Here is a 19,479-nt window from a genome sequence, read left to right as displayed (position 1 = left end):
ATATACTTATTATAAAATTTAATATATAAATAGATATAATAAATGCATTTAATGAAATTATTCTTAAATTTTTATCATATATACAATTATGAAATATTATACAAACACTATATAATATTCTTAATACTCCTTTTATATCGGGGGCGTAGCTCAGATGGTAGAGCGCTCGCTTAGCATGCGAGAGGTACCGGGATCGATACCCGGCGCCTCCAATTATTCTTTCTACGTTTATTTTTTATTATTTAAATAATAAAAACTTCACAGTAAATATTTATTTAATATTTTAAGTAAAATACTATTAATATATTATCATTAAAAGTCATTGACTTAAAAGAATATTTATTTTAATAATAAATCTTATTTTATAATTAGGCTTGACAAAGGCGTATCATTTTCAAAACGAAATCGTCGAGCCACTTTTGAATTATAACGGAGCAAAAAGATCCCATTGTCCAGCAATTGCACATAAACAACCAGCTAATAGACAAGATACATCATTAAGATTGAGACAATTAAGATCGGAAATGACTCGGGTCGCTTCCATTCAAGGACCACCTCTTGATGGATATATAGTTACTTCCGATGACGCACATCAGGTGAATATTATATATGTATATTAAGAATGATAAATTATATTTATTATAATAGTAATAAAATATTTATAACAAAATTTATTGTATAAAAATCTTAAACTTAAAATTTTATGTTTGCAAATTGTTATAATATTATTTCTACAATTTTTTTCCTCGATATCCTTCAATTTTCAGACAATGAACTTGGTTTATCATGGCCGCGAGGGCCCTTTGGAGGTATAGCAATTTGTGTGAAATTTTGAATTTGCATAATTTCGAAGCTTTTCATAATCTCAATACTAATTTAACTTTAGAATACAAATATTTATAATAAATGTAACAAATAATATCATAAAAATAAGTACCTGGAAAAATTTATATTCGATAATATTTTCTAGGATTAATAAATAAATATTTAGATTTTTCAAAATGTCCCGAACATTATCGAAATTTTACTTAATTTCGAAATTTTGTAATCATGAGTGCAGCTCTCCTTTTATTAGCAACCACTAGCGTTTTGTAATATTTTAATTCAATATTATATTAAATCGCAATGTCTGTTTTGGATTCTCTAGAGTGATTCTCTAGATCCTCGTGATATGAGAAGAGAATTCATCACTGGGTTTTACGGAAGTGCTGGAGAAGCTGTCATTACTTTGAACAAGGCTGTGTTTTGGACCGATGGAAGATATTATATTCAGGCGGATCATCAACTTGATTGCAATTGGATACTCATGAAACGTGGTAGAGAAGATGTAAGTTCAATATATGAACTTGTATTTAAAAATTTAAAACAAAAGAATGACTTATATCTCTATTATAAAAAAAAGTATAATATGAAATATAATATAATTCGATTTTCTTTAATTAGAATTTTATTTGAATTTGAAAATTATTTGTAAAATTATTCCTGCATTTTATATTATTATTTAATTTTGAAATAAATAAAATTATTTTAATCTAAAATATCAAAATTATATTAATATATATTTGAAAACTAATATTATTAGTTAAAATTAATAAATTTTAATCGATTATAATCAATTATGAATAATATTTTCGATTAATTATAATATTAATAAAATAAAATTAATAATTATTTTGTATAATAGCAATTATTTTTAGAGATATATTAATATACGCATAATATATATACACATACTATATACTTACTATACGTACTATATATACTTATACGCGACTCCATGCGCAACTGGTTATTTCAAAATTATACCGCTAGGTGGCTAACTAGTTAAACGCTCTCTCACAGTTGAGATTGAGTAGCAAGTACAATATAAAGGCTGCAATAGCGCTGAAAAACTAAGATCGTACTTCACAGGATCATTTCTGTAGTAGATCTTCTCAAAGCTCTGCCCTAACGTAGAGTTGATGCAGCCACGATGAGGAGGCATAGCACCTTTCCCTGAGCGTGAGGAGAACTCGAGAAATTGACTTTGCTTCGATTTCTCAGTTATCGATGATCGTTCACCCCTTGTATTTAGTACGAGGGGGATGGGAGAGGGGCTTTCTGAGTGGTTTCTGTTTTTAAAATATTAAATATAAATATTATTAACAAATAAATATAATGTTGTTAATAAAAAATTATATAAATTTATAAGAAATAATAGCATTTACGATTTAGTTATATTTATTCATTCTTTTTCATATAAAAAATTAATGAATAATATGACAAAAATAAAATGGAATTACAGGTTCCTTCTATAACTGAATGGTTGATACATGAATTTCACAATCAAGCTCTTGTACGTATTGGCGCCGATCCAACACTCGTATCTGCCATTGATTGGGAAATTTGGGAAGATGAATTAGGTAATAAAATTTAAAGGCAAAACATTTAACTAATCATATATTTTAAATTTATATACACAATTTCACCATTTATCATCCACAATATCATAATAATTCTACGATTAACACATGCAATCTCTTTCATTCATAGTTTTCATCCATGAAATTTGCTTCAATCTCAAATGAGATTGCTTTCGAATTAACAATAGCGTTCGTGTCCAGCAAATTCGTCCATAAGATTGGTTCCTGTCCGTAACAACCTGGTGGACTTGATCTGGCAGGTCAATCGACCGAATTACAATCCACATCCGGCGTATCCATTACCGGACAAATATTCCGGAAGAGCATGGCAGGACAAGATTCAGTCGATTCGAATCGAAATGGAGGTATCTAAGGCCAACGCTTTGGTCCTCACGGCACTCGATGAGATAGCCTGGCTGTTCAATGTTCGCGGATACGATTTGCCACACACTCCTGTTCTCAGAGCGTATGCCATAATTACTGGTGAATCGATACATCTGTACACACCGCGACACAAAATTTTACGATCGGTGGAGGAGCACTTGAAAATGGATTTTTGCTCGCATGCAAATTGCGTGAAGTGAGTAGAGCAATAATATTTAAAAATATTTGTATTTATAGAAAGAATTTCATGCTTTGGTAAAGAAAATCCGAATGTTTATTAATTTTGAATACAGTGACAATATATTCACAGTATAGTCAAAATTTTTTAATTGATATTTTTATAATTATATTAATATATGTATACATATATGTTGTAGATGGCATAATTACACTTCTATTTGGTACGATTTACGGACAATGTCTCAAGCTTGGAATTCAGTATGGTTGCCAACGAGATGTGGTTACAGTCCAGGTGCTTCTATGGAGATATTCAATTCCGTATGTATAAATTTAATTATCCAGCCTGAAGTTATCAAATTCTTATTTCAGACGATAAAATAATCCAAATAATTCATAGCCGATTAAAAAAAAAACTTTAATAAACTTTTATTCTTTTTTTCACTCGCTCGAAAATTTTTCATCGATATATAAAATATATTCACGTTTATTGAAATGAAAAAAGATTAAAATTAAAAACCATGCATCCAATAGAACTCCATAATTCCCACCATTTTATCAAGGCCCAACTATACGCGTATTAGAGCGGATAATCCTAGGCGAAAGTACACCTTCTCTAACATGTTCTCCTATCTCCGTAGAGCTTGTTGAGCTTAGCTTGATCCCCACGTGACAAACTGACACATGTTCATAGACGTAGACTAAACATTTCCTCCATCTCCGTCGTTCATTGCACATGCTCTTGTTATCGAATATCATCGAGGCATAGAAGTGGTATGGTGAATAAATAAATAGGATGAAACGGTGTGTATAACACGCTATTTCCACGATCCACATGGTGGTGAACGGTTTCACCTTCTTCCCAACATGATAGCCGGTGCTTCGAGACGCCTGGACGCCCGCGGCATCAGAAATCAGGGAGCAGTTTTCTTCCCATTCTAAATACACGAGTGATCTTGCAATAGTATTCGATTAATAGGCATTGATTAATCTTTTGTCAGAATTTTCATGTGATTTTTGTAGAGATGCAAAGAGCAAGTTATCGTAAAAATTATTATTTTATAATCTTATAGTAATAATATATTGAGTTGTTTACAAACGAGATGTTCGTTTACAAAAAAATGTTATACATTCGTGGATTTTCAATTCTAGAAGCAAAAATGAATAAAAAAATATTGGTATACAAAAATGTTGTCGATTGATGATTATTTATTAATTTAAATGCTTGCAATTTAATAAATAACTTTCATGTCTCCTCTTTTAGACACCTCAAAATATTCTACGAATATATTAATTAACCTATATAAATATTAAGTTAACTTCATCACAATCTTCCAATATTCCAATATTCTTTTTTCAATGAATTGAAAAAAACGTTTTAAAAAGAGATATTATGATTCTTGCAGATTCCTCCGGAGAAACGGTTACCAAAACCATCGCCGGTGTTAAGCTTGCGAGCTCAAAAGAATGAAATCGAGGCGGAAGGAATGAGAAGATCCCATTTAAGGGATGCTGTAGCAATGTGCGATTTCCTCGCATACATGGAATGGCAATACGAGTTGAATTCAGATGGTTGGGATGAGATGCAGGTAGCCAGATTGGCGAACGAGTTTCGTTATGAACAGGAGAAGAATAAAGGTATCTCCTTCCCTACCATCGCTGGATACGGACCCCATGCTGCCATTCCCCATTACGAGCCAAACAATTTGACAAATATTAAAATTGGAAGAACGTCCACCTTGGTAGTGGATTCAGGAGGACAATATTTAGGTTAAATTATATATTTTATATATTATATATAATTAAATAATTAATTATACCGTTTCGTTTCCTTTCCTTGCTATCTTCGTTTATTTTCTATAATATATATATGTATATATTATGCGCAAAAATAATCTAGGATCCTTGAATTTTAATATTTTCTAATATTTTTTTTTTTCTCTCTCTTCTCAGACGGAACCACCGATGTGACGAGGACGCTTCATTTTGGTACACCAACAGAAGAACAAAAAAAAGCGTATACAAGAGTGTTAATCGGCGCAATACAATTGTCCTCTTTAATATTTCCAAGCAATTTAAAATCCAATCAATTGGACATCGTAGCAAGAGAACCATTATGGAACATCGGTTACGACTATTTGCACGGAACTGGCCATGGGATCGGTCACTTTCTGTCTGTCCACGAATGTTTGTCTCATTACTTTGGAAAAATTAAAGATTCAATTTCATAAACGATTAATCGTACGATTCAAATTATACGATTTAAATATACTTCAATCGCGGTCTTTCTATTTGACCAATGATGATTATCATAATGATTAAAACAATCAAAGAGATATTAATTTCTGTATAAATATCTTTGAAATTTAAATAGAAATAGGAGAGAACAAAAAAGATATACAATTAATTTAGTTAAATTAATTAATTAAGTCAAACTAATTAAGTCAAAAATTGAATTTAAAATTTTGTAGAAATTATATTTCTTGTAATATTTCTCGAATATTTATTAATAATTCGTATTAATCATAGTGTTCATATTTTTAGCACCTATTGGTATATCATATGCACATGTTACAACATCAGATAAAGTTTGCGGACCTATTGAATTAAAACCAGGATTTTTTTTATCGAATGAACCTGGTTATTACAAACAAGGCGATTTTGGTATACGTTTGGAGAATGTGCTTGAAACAGTGGTGGCAGGCAAAGTCAGTAGGTCAATCAAATCAATTGATATTGATTAAAAACTTGTAAAATATATTCTTGGTAAAAAATATATCTTTCTTTTTTTTTTTTTTAGAAAGGCTCAGAAATATTCTTAAAATTCAGAGATATAACGTTAGTTCCATATGAACCAAAATTGATCGATAATAATATGTTAAATCCGTCTCATGTGAGTATTTTTATGAACATCTAGCATTCGACCATTTTATCGCGATAAATTAGATATTTCAGATATTCAAATTATTGCATAATTAATGACGTTTTTTGATTCGATCCTGTTCTTACAATTGTATACGTATTTTGATTATTTTCAGTTAATTTTTTTGTTAATAAATGTATTAAAATTTTATTATAAATAAATCATAAAAATTAAAGAAATTCTTCTAAAAAAAAATGAATTTGCAATAATATTTATTTGTTAAAAAAAGAAGAAAGAAAAAAAGGAAGGATAGAAAATTTAAAGTAATTTAATAATTTAAAAGATTTATTGAATAATAATTTTATATTTTTATTCAATAATATATTTCAATATATTTGTATAGATACGATGGCTGAATAATTATAATCGTCGAATTAGAGATGAAATAGGTGCAGAATTAAAAAAAAGATTAAGAATGGATGCTTTCGATTGGATGATGAAAAAAACTGCAACCATTCCAGAAATAAGACGAATTGACGAAAAATTACTTTTCAATTATTCACATTCGACATCATCTATATTCAAAAAATTCCACGTATTAATTTATTTTATTTCTATATATCACATCTTATTCAGTAAGTACTTATATGAAAAGAAAATTTATATGAAGTTTTAGGTTTTCAGAATGAAAGAAAATTTGAAAACTTTTTGTATTTCAGATCTTCCAGATGTATGGAGTTAATTAAGATTCAAATGAATAATGAATAAATGATATATATATATATATATATATATATAGGGTTTAAAAATGGATTATATAAAAAACAAAAATTGTTTTATTAACTATATTTAATATATGTTAAAATTAATTTTTTTATACTGCCAATTCTAGATTCAAGTTTTGCAATCATTAAATTCCAAATTAGATTACAAAATCATTGATTAGAATGAGATATCACAAAAATATAGGATCTAATGGGACTTTATATCTCATTACATTGCATATTTTAAAAATGTCTATATAAAATATATAAAAATATCTATTTAAAATATATAAAAATTGCATCGAAATTTTATTAAAACTTTTAATCATTATATTTAGGTAAAAAAGGCAATAAAATTAATCAGATATCTCTTGAGCGTATTTTTCCAAAAAAATAATAGAAGAGCAAATAATAAGAGTAAGACAGAGATAAGATAAAAATTGTACAATTAGTGCCATCTAGGATACAGTCATCAAACATATATAAATAAGTAAAGTAAATAATGCAACAAAGATAGAAATAGGATAAGAATTAAATTACAATGCCATCTCTTGAATATTAAAGATATTTTTCATGATAAGATAAGATAGAATAAGAATTAAGCGCCATCTTTTGAATATTTTGAAAATACAAAGATATTTCGATGAAAAAATAGACTCTTTTACACTCAAGATGGTATTGCCTATTAATTCTTATTCTATTTTTTTTTTCTATTATTTGTTCTCATTTGTTCGATCTACGACATTCTAGACAACGTTGATTGCACAATGAAATTTTTAACTTATCTTTTTTTCTCACTTTTTCTTATTAGATTAAAGATAAGGGATAAAATGTTAATCGAATATTTTTCATTTCTTTTTCAAATTACAATGTATTTGTATTAATCTCTAATATAAACAAATATTGAATTTTTAATATAAAAAAATATTAGATATTACAGAAATATGAGAAAAAAATTGTATTGAATATTAAATCTATTCTAAATCTCATTTGTATAGTATATTAATCTCAAAAATTAAAAATTAAAATCAAAAATTAAAAAACAAAGAATTAAAAAAATCTTTTATGCATAGAAAATCTAGCATACACATATAAATATTACAAAATATTTATAGAATTACATTTTGTAAATATAACTTATATGTGTAAAGAACAAAGATATTAGCATGTATTTCACTCGTTAATAAATAAAGAATTTCTTAGAAATAATTTTAATTTTCTGTAAAAAATAAAAAAATTAAAATATTTTCATTATTGCTTATTTTTAATATTTCTTTTTTTTATCTCTGTTTTTGTATTAAAGAATTTATATATAATAATTAAAATAAAATAACATAATATAAAGAAGATAACTATATATTGAAATAATAATTATATTTTTATTGAATTTTATCATTATATATTAAATGAGATAAAATGGAAATAAGTAATATTTTAATAAATTAATATTTATTTATACTATCTACATGGTTGTAAGTTGTTTAAATTTTATTATAAAATAAAATTGTTATTTTTTCTTACCATCATTTAATTTCAATTGTTTAGCATCTGCTACACAATGTAAAATTTTAAAATATGTTAAAATATTTTCTGAAACAAATTAAAATAATATAATTAATTAAAATAGATGTATTTTCAAATTTAAATAAAAAGAATATAAAATTCAAATAAAACACTTAGTTTACAAGCGCTTCAAAATAAATTATAATATAAATTATATTACTTTTATAATAACAATATATTAAACACATGTATATATATTTGTTTAAAAATAATAATGTATCTTATATATTAATAATATATTTACCTATTATTTGTTTATCTAGTTTGTATTGTATAGATATTTTTTCTGCAGAATATTCTATAGGATTTTCATTGTGCATATTCATGAAATGTATAACTTGTTTTATATCACATTTACCCTTATAAGTTTTAAAATCATAGTCTTCTGAAGAACGTTGACTTCTATTCTGTGGTAATTTGGATGTACTTTCTTTTAATATATCCTTAAAATAAAAAGAAAATTGTCTTTTAATAATAATTTTATAAATATATAATTATATCATATAATTATAATTATATCATATTTTCAAATAAAATACCTTTGGATCTTCTGATTTAACAAAAACATTTTTTAAACGGTCATCTAATTGAGAATCCTTCTTATAGTGAATTTCCATAAAATTAGGGTTTACTAAAATAAAAAGAAATTTTTACAAATAATATTATATAACAATAATCAAATTTTTAAAAAGTAAAATATTTAAATAGAAAACAAATCTTAAATAATTAAAATTTAATTTTTATTTAAAATCATATATAATAAATAAATATAATTGATATTAAATTTTAATTAAAACATAGAATTTTAATATAATATATATTCTATAATTTCTAATGATTTATTTTCTTTTTGAATAAGAATTCTTTTTTGATAAGAATATTTATTTAAAAAATAAAAAATTAAAATTAAAAATTGTAAACTTAATCAAAAACATTAACAAAAAACATACATTTATCTACAAGCTTCTTTTGTTTCTGTACTGATGAATGTAAAGGAGCAGGCACTGGTTTATCTCTTGAAATAATTCGATGTACTTTATTTTCAATATTAAATGTACGAATTGGTCGTAAAAGTAGAGAATACACTTTTCCCATTTTATTGACTTCGTAACGTAACAAGAAAGGAACTATACATCTCTGTAATTTAAATTGTTTTATCTTTTATTTAAAAAAAACAAAATTATTAAATTATTTAAACAGAAATAATTAAAACTTTCATATATATATATATATATATATATATATACATATTTAAAAAAGAATCGAAAAAAATTGATTAAATTATCAAATTTTTTTAATTATTTGGTTAATAATTGATATTAACCTCACTGATTTTTATACTATTTTACTTAAAGCAAATTTTTAAAATATCAAATTATAAAATAAAAATTTTTATTTTAAATTATGATATTGATTAGAAGTTATTGTTATCTACTATTCAAAATATTTGTTACTTTGTAATCACATAAATTATAATAATACTCTTATGATAAAATGATTTTTTTTTATTAAATATATTCCATATTTTTTAAACTTAATTTTATTCAAATAATATTTATCATGTTTTTTAAATAAATTAAATATAAGCATTAATAATTATAAATTATATTTTATAACAAAAAAAATATTTTTAAAAGAATTTAAAATTCTGAATGCTATTGGTAAAAATTAAAATTTTAATAGATTTTTGAATATTAATAAAATAATAGTATAATTTTTTATTAATCCATTTTAATCCAATATTAGTATATCTATATTTTATAAAAAACAGCAAATAAAGATAATTATCCAATTATTGAAATATTTGATAGATATTTAATTTCTAATAAAATATAAATATAGATTTCAAAGAACAAATTTTTGTAGTTTTACGAATACAAATATCTATCATCAGTGGAATAAGTTTTGGAACGTTCAGTGAAATTAGTTGCAGGTTCTTGTGAAGACGCGCTGAAAAGAAACATACCGTATGTGCTAACGATTTTATAATATAATAATTACATATGATACTTTATATAAAATATGAATATAATAATTTAAGATTTATCAATAACGTCATCGTAATAATATATCTTATGTGGAAATAAATAAAACATACTACGTGTTCAACATACTTACGCGTAACCGCCAAAATTGTAGATAGAAACGCCATCTTGTGCAAAGATGTTGATATTTTAGTAAATTAAGAAAAATTATATGATTATTATTTGTTCGAGTCCCACGACTCAATTTGAATATTTATAAATGTTAAAAATGCTAACTTTATATATCAATTGACACATCAATTGATTTTATCATTATAAGGTGATAATTATGTTGCTAACGAAAATTCATATTAACGAAATAATTCTGTTAGGCTTTGTGTTTACAAACAATATGAAACTTTTTTATTAAATTTTATTAATATGATATTACTTTATTTGTAGAAGTGCATATAAAACAAATTAAAAATGTTTTATGCACATTTCGTATTGGCCAAAAAAGGCCCATTAGCGCGTATTTGGTTAGCTGCTCATTGGGACAAAAAATTGACAAAAGCTCATGTATTTGAAACAAATATTGAAAAATCTGTGGATGGTATATTACAGCCAAAGGTATTTGTAAAATAAATCTATTTTAATTAATCTATTATTTTTATTCATATGTATAAATTCAAATTTATAACATTCTTGTTATTATTTTTAATTTATAATAATTTATATTTTTATATTTTTCAAGATTATATAATATCATTTAGAATAGAATATATTTTAATAAACTTATTGATAAACTTATTTTAATAAATTACATTACATATAACAATTCTTTTTTTTTTTTCATTTAATTGATATAGGTAAAAATGGCTTTAAGAACATCTGGTCATTTATTATTGGGTGTAGTACGCATATATTCAAGAAAGGCTAAATATCTCTTAGCTGATTGTAATGAAGCCTTTGTTAAAATAAAAATGGCCTTTAGGCCTGGTATGGTAGATTTACCGGAAGAACATAGAGAAGCTGCTGTAACAGCTATAACATTACCAGAAGTATTTCACGATTTTGATACGGCAATGCCAGAATTAAAGTAAATATATAAATTCAATTTAAATAATTTATTAATTAAATTCATTATAAATAATTATTATATTATATTATAAAAATACACAAATTATAAACATTATTATTTAATATTAATTTTTTATTTTAGAGATGTTGATATTGAAGCACAATTTAGTTTAAATCAATCACGTGCAGAGGAAATCACTATGAGAGAAGATTATGGGAGTTTAGCTTTGGTTACACATGATCAAGGATTTGGTGATATGAGTTTTGATGCAGAACCTCCAGAATTACTTAGGCATGCTGGTGCTGTAGAACCATCATTAGATCAAGTATATTTTTTTTTATCATTTTATATATTAATATTGTTTATGCAATATTTATAAAGTTTATATTAATCTTTTAGACTCATATGTTATTCACTGATGGACCAGGAATAGAAGCAACTTTAGAACAAAAAGAAAAAGAACCAGTACCTGGTCCATCAGTAACAGCACAAGCAATGGATATAGATATGCCTATTAGAGATGATGGTTTTGGTGGTCATCTTGGTCAAGATATCATATGTAAATAATTTAAATTAATATATTATTTAATTATTATTATTATATTATTATTGTATGTATTATATATATTTATTTTTTTTATGTAGCTGGTGGCTTGTTTGAAGGTGGTTTATTTGATGAAGCACCCATGGGTGAAGTACCAGTGCCTGAAGTTAGTACAGTAACAGAAGCACAAGAACCAAGTGTAGTTCCTGGAGGACCACCTTCTGTACATGATGAATCAGAAGAAGAAATGGGAGATCGTTTCGGAGGTCCACCATCTCCCATGGGAGGAATGAGGTAATGAAAATAATAAATTTATATATGAATAAATCTATATCTATCTTATTATATTAAATTTAATATTTTCTGTACAGTACTGATGAATCCAGACCTGTTTCTCCAGCTGCTCCTGGTGAAGAAATTGAGGGAAGAATAAGTGTTGCAAGTCGTCGTTTCACTCCTGCTCCACCAACTATTCCTGAAGAACGTCCAATGGAAGCTATTGAAGAAGCTCCGCCTTTACAAGATCAAACTACATTGTTACATGATGAAGAAGAAAGTTTTGCTCTTGCACCTGTTGATGCATCTGCTTTAAAAGGTTTATCATATTATAATATTATTTTATTTCAACTGTAATTTATATAATTGTTATAAATATAATTTTATATAAAATATTATTAGGATTTACAAAAGCAAAACGTAAACGCAAACTTATTGTGGATGAAGTAAAAAATATTTCTGGTGAAGAAATGAAAGCACAATTATCGGATACTAGTGATATTATTACGACATTGGATTTGGCTCCACCTACAAAACGATTAATGCATTGGAAAGAAACTGGCGGAGTTGAAAAATTATTTGCTTTACCAGGAAGACCAATACCAGCACGTGTATTATTTAAGGTAGATTATTATTGATATTTTTCATATTTTCATTTTCATTATTTTCAATATATTTTTCATTTTACAAAAACTAATTTTATTTTTTAATGACATAGAATTATCAACGACATTTGACTAGTAAATCTTATGATCATGAGGATTTTGGACGTTTAGTAGGTGAAGAAGAAAATATGTCTTTAGAACAAATGAGAGAACCTGCAGAACCTGATGCATATGAACAAAGTATCCTTAGTAAACGAATGTCTCGCAAACGAAAAGCACCAGCAGATGAAGAGGTACATTATATATTTTTTTTTTTTGTTGTTTCTATTATTTTCAATTTTTTTATAATTTAATATTTATAATTTTATAATTATATTATAATTTTCATATATATAATATTATAATTTTCATTAATAATAAAATAGTTTAAATAATTAATTTATTTTATTATTTTTAGATAAGGCCACCACCTCCAGCACCATTACCTCCTCCAATAGAAACTGTTCCTGAAACAGTGGAAGTTCCTAACATAGTTCCTCAATCAAGTCTTCCCCCTACAGAATCACCAATACCTCCACCTGAAGTATCTTTACCAACTGAATCATCAGTATCTGAAATTAGTGGTATAGTGCCTCCCATTGAAGAAGTAGAAATGGTTTCTTTACCTTCTGAAGCACCTTTGCTTCCTTCAGAAATTCCCGAAATTTCTGCTAATGATGCTATTACTACATCTGAAGAACCAGTTGTTCCATCCACTCAGGTAGAATCAGAAGTTACCCCTGCACCACCTGTTGAAATGCCTCAGATGGAAAATATGGGCTATGATCAGGTTAATTATATTTCTTTATATATAAATAATTGTGTGTGTATGTGTGTGTGTTGTTATTAAAAAAATTGAATAAATAATAGGCACAACCTCAAGTACCCTACATTGGTTATGATGAACATCCTCCTCCACCACATACACCTGCTGTATCAGAAAGAGGACCAGCAACACCATGGAATCATGAAGATTATGAATTTCCTCCATCTGTAGGACCTGTATGTATAATATTAATTTAATTATATTAAAAAAATATAAGTATATTATACAATTTATTTACTTTGATAGCAAGAAGAACAACAAATAGATGAAACTTATGAACAATTTGAAGAACGAGTTCTTAATAAAAGAGCATCACATATGTATCATGTTATTAAAAGTAAATTAGATACCAAAGATAGATTGACATTATCGGAAATGGCATATAAAAACAATCGCAAACAGGTTCGTATTCCAGAATGTAATTAACAGAAAATTATATTATTTATATTATTAATTTATTTTTTAGGTTGCACAAAAATTTTACACGTTATTAGTTCTAAAAAAATTTCAAGTATTAGAACTCAATCAAGAATATCCATATACTGAAATTGTAGTCAGTAAAGGACCAAAATTCGAAAATCCTGCATTGTAAAACTGCTAGGTATTTCTTACCATACACTCACTGTTAAAAATGATGGAGAAAGAAGAGTGTAGCTATTTTTAATCACATAAAATAAGCAATTTATCTAAGTTCTTTTGGAAAAAAATTTGAATATTGTAAAATAATATAAAATTACTATAACTTGAAATATCTGAATAAGATAAAAAAATTTTGTAAATCATGTTTTAAACTCCTGGTTGGGGAATGTATTCGTTTTGTATAAACAAAAGAAGAAATATTTTGGACCTTCTGCATTTTTATTATAATAAAAAAAATTCAATTAAAAATATACAAATTTATCATTAACAAATAATGTTTTATATTGATAAAAAATCAACTGACTTTATTAAATTTATTATTATCCGATCAGGATTTGTATATAATAATAATATATAATAAAAATATCTTATATCTTAATATTTAGAAATTTTTTGCTTCCAAACTGCAGAATGGTCCAAAATTATTAATAATTATGTAAGATAATTTAATGAAAAATTCTGTTAAAAATTTCATAAAATGAGATTATGTATAGTTTAAATTCATTTTTAAATATTTAAAAATTTTTCAAATTAAAAATTATCGAAAAATTATCGAACACATTAAAATTTAATTTTTTTTTGTTTATTATTATTAGAGTACTTACATATTAATTACTATTGAACAATTATTAATGAAGAATCAAGGGAATATTTTATGGGTAATACTTTTATATATTACAAACTTTAGAATCAATAGTGTATTTAAATTATTTTTCAGATTTATATAAATATTGTTTACTTTATATTTTGTGTACACTTGACATAACCTGTACAGTTATTGTTTATAAATTACTAAAAATTTATGCGATCCTCTAATTTATATTTACATTGTGAACAACATTCCAAAGAGCTGATTCCTTTTTCAATTTGCTTTTCTCTTTTAATATTTTTATTAAATAATTTCATAGTATATTTTAAAAAATTTATTAATTATATAAAATGATAATTGTTCGATTTCTATTTTTTAAAAAATATAACTTTATAATTTACGTAATTTGATCATAATATTCGATAATTTATTGTTATACATATATGTATATCAGTTTTATGGAATACAAATGTTAAATCATATTTTTTAAAAAATGCTATATTTTATCAAATTGATATGTTGATAATTTCTTAAAATCAATCGTATAACATTGTAAATATAACGTGCACAGTAAACAACATAAATTGTCATGACGCATGTAATGGTGTTAAAAAGCGTATCATAAAAAAAAATCGATTGCTATATCATATATTTGAAATGCCTTTTGTAAATAATCATATAATTCACTAATTAATATACATCTGTTTATAAAATAAAAAAAAATTTCTGAAATATTTTCTTTAAAATTTAAACCCTAAAGTATATATCACATAATATTTAAAATATTTAAAAAATATTAATTCATTATTTTCTATTAATAAATTGTTACTTATATGAGAATTATTAAAATATTAATATTAATTTTAAGTATATTTTTTTTAATACATATAAAAATATGTGTGATAAATAATTATAATATATTAAAATACTTAATTTTATATTATATAATTTTAAATATAATTAAATATTTTTCACATAATAGATGTATTCAATGCATTATTTATAATATATTTATAAAATTATTATTTTAAGTTATATAATAAAATTTTTTTTCAATATCATTGTATTTTGTTTTTAAAAACTATATTTTGAATAATAAATAATATATTATATTCAGTATTTTTTAAGTTCTTATCTTTTCTAAAATATTCCGTAGTAAACCGCGTTAATATGATAAATTTCATATAAACAATAAAGTTATGTAATAAAATAATTTTGTATATAATCTTTTTCATATTAATATGTATTATATAATTTTTTGGAATAAATTCTAAAATACATACACAACTTTTTTCTATGTAAAAGCTTTATTTTATTTATTATTAGCAAATTCATTCATGAGAACATATTAACATAAATGTTAGTGATTTTTTTATCGCTATTATTGTAAAATAATAGTAAATTATAATTTAATTTTTCCAGTATAACAAATTATAAGAAAAAAGAATAAATAATATATTTTAATATTATTCTTCCAATTCACCAGATTCCATTGCATCACGATATGATTTATCTTTTGATCGTTCTGGATCTAATTTGATCATATCATCAATTCTAAGAATTGTTATGGCTGCTTCTGTGGCAAATTTCAGAGATTTTATTTTTGAAATAGCTGGTTCCAATACACCAGCTTTTTTATTATCTTTAATAGTACCTTCGAGCAAATCTAGACCAACCCTACAAAATATTATTAATATAATATTATATTTCCTATATGAAAAAAATTTTAATATATAATTTTTTATTAAAAAATATTACCATTTTAAGTCTGCAAGATCTGCTTTCGTTTGACTGGAATTATGATAAGCACGTAATTTAGCAACAAGATCTGTAGCATCTTGTGCTGCATTAACAGCTAATGTTTTTGGTATAACCAATAATGATCTTGCAAATTCAGCAATAGCTAATTGTTCTCGAGAACTCTATAAAATATAAAATATAAAATATTTTACTATAAAAATAATTTAATAATTTACAATATTATAAGAAAACTTACAAGTGATGTAGCAAAATTTTCTAAATAAATTGAAAGTGCTGCTTCAACACAACCACCTCCTGCAACCACACTTTTACTCTCTAAAACTCGTTTTACTGCACATAATGCATCATGCACAGATCGTTCCATTTCATCACAATAATAATCATTTGGTCCTCTTAATATCATGGAACTTGCTGTTCTTGCTTTTGGTCTGTTATAATAATATAAATTTAATTTTAATTTTATATCATTTGTATCAAATAATAAATAATCTTAAAAAACAAACCCTTTAATAAGAATAAGCTCATCATCACATATCATTTCTTGTACTACTTCAGCAGCTTCTCCAAGAAAACTTGAATCAAAACTTTCCTCTCCTTCCATATTAGTTAAAGAAGTAAGAAATTGTGCACCTGTAGCTTTTGCAATTCTTTTCAAATCTGCTTTTTTACATCTACGAACTGCCATTGCTTTAGCTTCTATAAAATACTAAATAAATTAAAAATTTATATATAATTTTTTATTTAAGTATTATCTTTTTAAAATAAGAAAATATAATAATATTTATATATTATGTATAATAATATTTAGTATACCTTTAAACAAAGATCATCAATTCCTCCAGATACAAGAATAACATTTGTACCTGCTGAGAGAATTTTTTGTATACGTTCTTTTGTAATATCTGCTTCACGTTGACGTACCGCTTCTAGTTTTTCAGGATCTGTGATTAGTACTTCAACACCTAATTTCATTTTTGTTTTTTGTAAAGAGAAATCTAAACACGCAATTTTTGCATTCATTATTCTTTTAGACATTGCTTGAGAAGCTACGGTGCAATTTAATGCATAACCCTGCACTAATACAGATTCTCTAACACTCTTTCCATGAGCTTTTAAAACATTAACTGCTTTCACAGGATATATAAATCCTCCTTTTCCATCACTAACTTTTACTGCATTTGCAGCATCTACGACCATGTTTCCAAAAAAATCAGCATCACTAAATAAATTTATTAAGGAAGTGATGATAATAACAATAATATAAAGTAATAATAAATAAAATGCACATATTTAATTTTTTTATATGGCAAAATAAAAAAAGGATACGCTCCAATGATTTTACTGGACATTGAAGTTTTTGCTACATTAACTAAACAATCTCTTCCAAGCTCATCTACACCAACTGTTAAATGTTCTTGAATGTATTTACAAGCTTCTCTAAAATATAAATGATATAATGTTTTTACTATTACATAAAATGTAAATATAGAATATTTGTATTATTTTATTTTATTATTTAAGAATATATATTTCTTTATCTTTAATAAATTTTGAAAATAAATTGATAATTATTACTTGCAAGCAAGCCTGTAACCACTAATTACAGATGTTGGATGAATTTTTTGTTTTACAAGTTCATCAGCATTTTTTAATAATTCAGCAGCCACTATTACCTGTTTAAATAATTTATTATCTTATTTAAAAATAATACATTTAAATATAATTATTTAAATTAAATAAACTTACAACTGAAGTAGTTCCATCTCCAACTTCTTCATCTTGTAGTTGTGCTAGTTCTACTAAAACTCTTGCAGCAGGATGTTCAACTTCTAGTAAACGTAAAATAGTTGCTCCATCATTTGTAACAGTAACATCCTATAATATTAATTCAAATATATAAAATACAAATTTAAAAAATAATTTAATTAATTTTTATATAGATATATTTTACAAAAATGTTTACATACACCAATATCATCTACGAGCATTTTATCCAAACCAACAGGGCCCAAAGAACTCTTTACTATATTAGCAATTGCACAAGCAGCCATGACTAAAAAACAAAAAAATAAATAAGAAAATAAAATAACTATACAAAATTTATATTTGAATTTTATTAAGTTTTTTAAAAAAATAATTTATAAATATTGAAATTCTATTAAAAAGAATAATTTAAATATTATTTTAATGTGTTATAAATAATTATATCAATATTATATTATTTACATTGCATAAAAGTATAAAATGTAAATTATTTTATAATAATAATTTTATATAGTTAAAAATTTTAATAAAAATAAAATTATTATATAAAATAAAAAATCTATATTTCACATAAAGATTAAATAAAATATAACCAAATTCTTATACAAAATGAGTAACTATCATACCATTTTGTGTTCTTACAGGAGCTCCAGATTGTCGAACACCACCAACAACTAAAGGACTAGCAACAGTTGACATTTTGCAATATTTTTTTTTACTTCAATCAATATTATAATTGTACAGGAATAAAAATCTCAATTGCCGATAGAAATTCTACCATAAAATTATCCGCGTGTGTATACCATTGATAATAATGATGATGATCAATGCCTATACCAACTTTCCTTTTAATCTCAATATTATTTTCTATTGGTTGAATTATTCTGTATCAGTATTGGACAAAAAACTCTTTTTATTATTTTTTAGAAATATAATATAGAAATATATATCCGTTTAATACATATTATAAATTTTAAAACAAAATTATTATTTATTTATAATTATTAAATATTATTATTTATTAAATATAATCATTATATTTAATAAAATCAATAAAATCATTTAATACATATTCAAATTATAAATTAAAATAGACTAAAATAAACTAAATTTAAATTTTAAGATTTTTATTTCGATCAATGAAATTTTTAATTTTTTAATATTTTATTTATGTATAAAATTTAAAAATAATTAATATTTGTATGCAAAATTGCAAATTTTTTAAGTTTTTAAGAATT

General features: G+C 24.4%; 4 protein-coding genes and 2 non-coding genes across 22 annotated transcripts in view; 4 read left to right on the top strand and 2 right to left on the bottom strand.

Moving 5' to 3' along the window:
* Window positions 1-7,799, top strand: part of LOC107994634 (xaa-Pro aminopeptidase 1) — a 39,570-nt gene extending 31,771 nt beyond the window's left edge. For 8 of the 15 annotated variants that reach the window (XM_028665154.2, XM_062073855.1, XM_062073858.1 and 5 more), the window contains 12 exons: window positions 373-596; window positions 768-809; window positions 1,148-1,327; window positions 2,285-2,402; window positions 2,604-2,982; window positions 3,164-3,284; window positions 4,370-4,733; window positions 4,917-5,150; window positions 5,508-5,671; window positions 5,764-5,856; window positions 6,230-6,461; window positions 6,546-7,799. In XM_028665154.2, coding sequence (XP_028520955.1) covers window positions 373-596; window positions 768-809; window positions 1,148-1,327; window positions 2,285-2,402; window positions 2,604-2,982; window positions 3,164-3,284; window positions 4,370-4,733; window positions 4,917-5,150; window positions 5,508-5,671; window positions 5,764-5,856; window positions 6,230-6,461; window positions 6,546-6,568 — 2,174 coding nt within the window. In that variant the 3' untranslated portion in view covers window positions 6,569-7,799. Of the gene's footprint in view, window positions 1-372; window positions 597-767; window positions 810-1,147; window positions 1,328-2,284; window positions 2,403-2,603; window positions 2,983-3,163; window positions 3,285-4,369; window positions 4,734-4,916; window positions 5,151-5,507; window positions 5,676-5,763; window positions 6,082-6,229; window positions 6,462-6,545 lie in introns of those variants that run through there. The other 7 variants (XM_062073863.1, XM_062073860.1, XM_062073861.1 and 4 more) reach the window with 3 other exon arrangements.
* Window positions 140-212, top strand: Trnaa-agc (transfer RNA alanine (anticodon AGC)). Its single transcript has one exon. It is a non-coding gene; the product is annotated as a tRNA-Ala (tRNA).
* Window positions 1,895-2,109, top strand: LOC114577074 (small nucleolar RNA U3). Its single transcript, XR_003696831.1, has one exon. It is a non-coding gene; the product is annotated as a small nucleolar RNA U3 (small nucleolar RNA).
* A 221-nt stretch (window positions 7,800-8,020) lies between the features above and the next one.
* Window positions 8,021-9,960, bottom strand: LOC133666004 (protein NDUFAF4 homolog). 2 transcript variants are annotated; one of them, XM_062073876.1, is made up of 5 exons: window positions 9,478-9,960; window positions 9,104-9,290; window positions 8,693-8,784; window positions 8,398-8,596; window positions 8,021-8,180 (listed from the first exon to the last, which is right to left on the bottom strand). In XM_062073876.1, the coding sequence occupies exons 2-5, from the start codon at window positions 9,246-9,248 to the stop codon at window positions 8,098-8,100; spliced, it is 519 nt and encodes a 172-aa protein (XP_061929860.1). In that variant the 5' UTR covers window positions 9,249-9,290; window positions 9,478-9,960; the 3' UTR covers window positions 8,021-8,097. The 2 variants fall into 2 exon arrangements, with proteins under 2 accessions (XP_061929860.1, XP_061929861.1); XM_062073877.1 differs by having other exon boundaries at window positions 9,608-9,957.
* A 66-nt stretch (window positions 9,961-10,026) lies between these two features.
* On the top strand, window positions 10,027-15,448 carry LOC107994642 (double-strand-break repair protein rad21 homolog). Of its 2 annotated transcripts, none has more exons than XM_017051655.3 (13): window positions 10,027-10,120; window positions 10,580-10,747; window positions 10,987-11,216; window positions 11,340-11,523; window positions 11,598-11,757; window positions 11,844-12,036; window positions 12,114-12,337; window positions 12,421-12,641; window positions 12,737-12,916; window positions 13,081-13,452; window positions 13,533-13,664; window positions 13,735-13,890; window positions 13,955-15,448. In XM_017051655.3, exons 2-13 carry the CDS (start codon window positions 10,604-10,606, stop codon window positions 14,078-14,080), a joined length of 2,322 nt encoding a protein of 773 aa, XP_016907144.2. In that variant the 5' UTR covers window positions 10,027-10,120; window positions 10,580-10,603; the 3' UTR covers window positions 14,081-15,448. The 2 variants fall into 2 exon arrangements, with proteins under 2 accessions (XP_016907144.2, XP_016907143.2); XM_017051654.3 differs by lacking the exon at window positions 10,027-10,120 and adding an exon at window positions 10,315-10,457.
* Window positions 15,449-16,004: 556 nt separating this feature from the next.
* LOC107994638 (T-complex protein 1 subunit alpha) lies at window positions 16,005-19,105 on the bottom strand. The gene is made up of 10 exons (XM_017051650.2): window positions 18,868-19,105; window positions 18,445-18,530; window positions 18,224-18,352; window positions 18,053-18,150; window positions 17,804-17,914; window positions 17,291-17,696; window positions 16,981-17,183; window positions 16,713-16,905; window positions 16,475-16,638; window positions 16,005-16,393 (listed from the first exon to the last, which is right to left on the bottom strand). The coding sequence occupies exons 1-10, from the start codon at window positions 18,938-18,940 to the stop codon at window positions 16,183-16,185; spliced, it is 1,674 nt and encodes a 557-aa protein (XP_016907139.1). The 5' UTR covers window positions 18,941-19,105; the 3' UTR covers window positions 16,005-16,182.
* Window positions 19,106-19,479: the final 374 nt, after the last annotated feature.

This window comes from Apis cerana, linkage group LG4, assembly GCF_029169275.1.
Source record: "Apis cerana isolate GH-2021 linkage group LG4, AcerK_1.0, whole genome shotgun sequence".
NCBI lineage: Eukaryota > Metazoa > Arthropoda > Insecta > Hymenoptera > Apidae > Apis > Apis cerana.
This window is presented reverse-complemented; position numbering and strand designations above follow the sequence as displayed.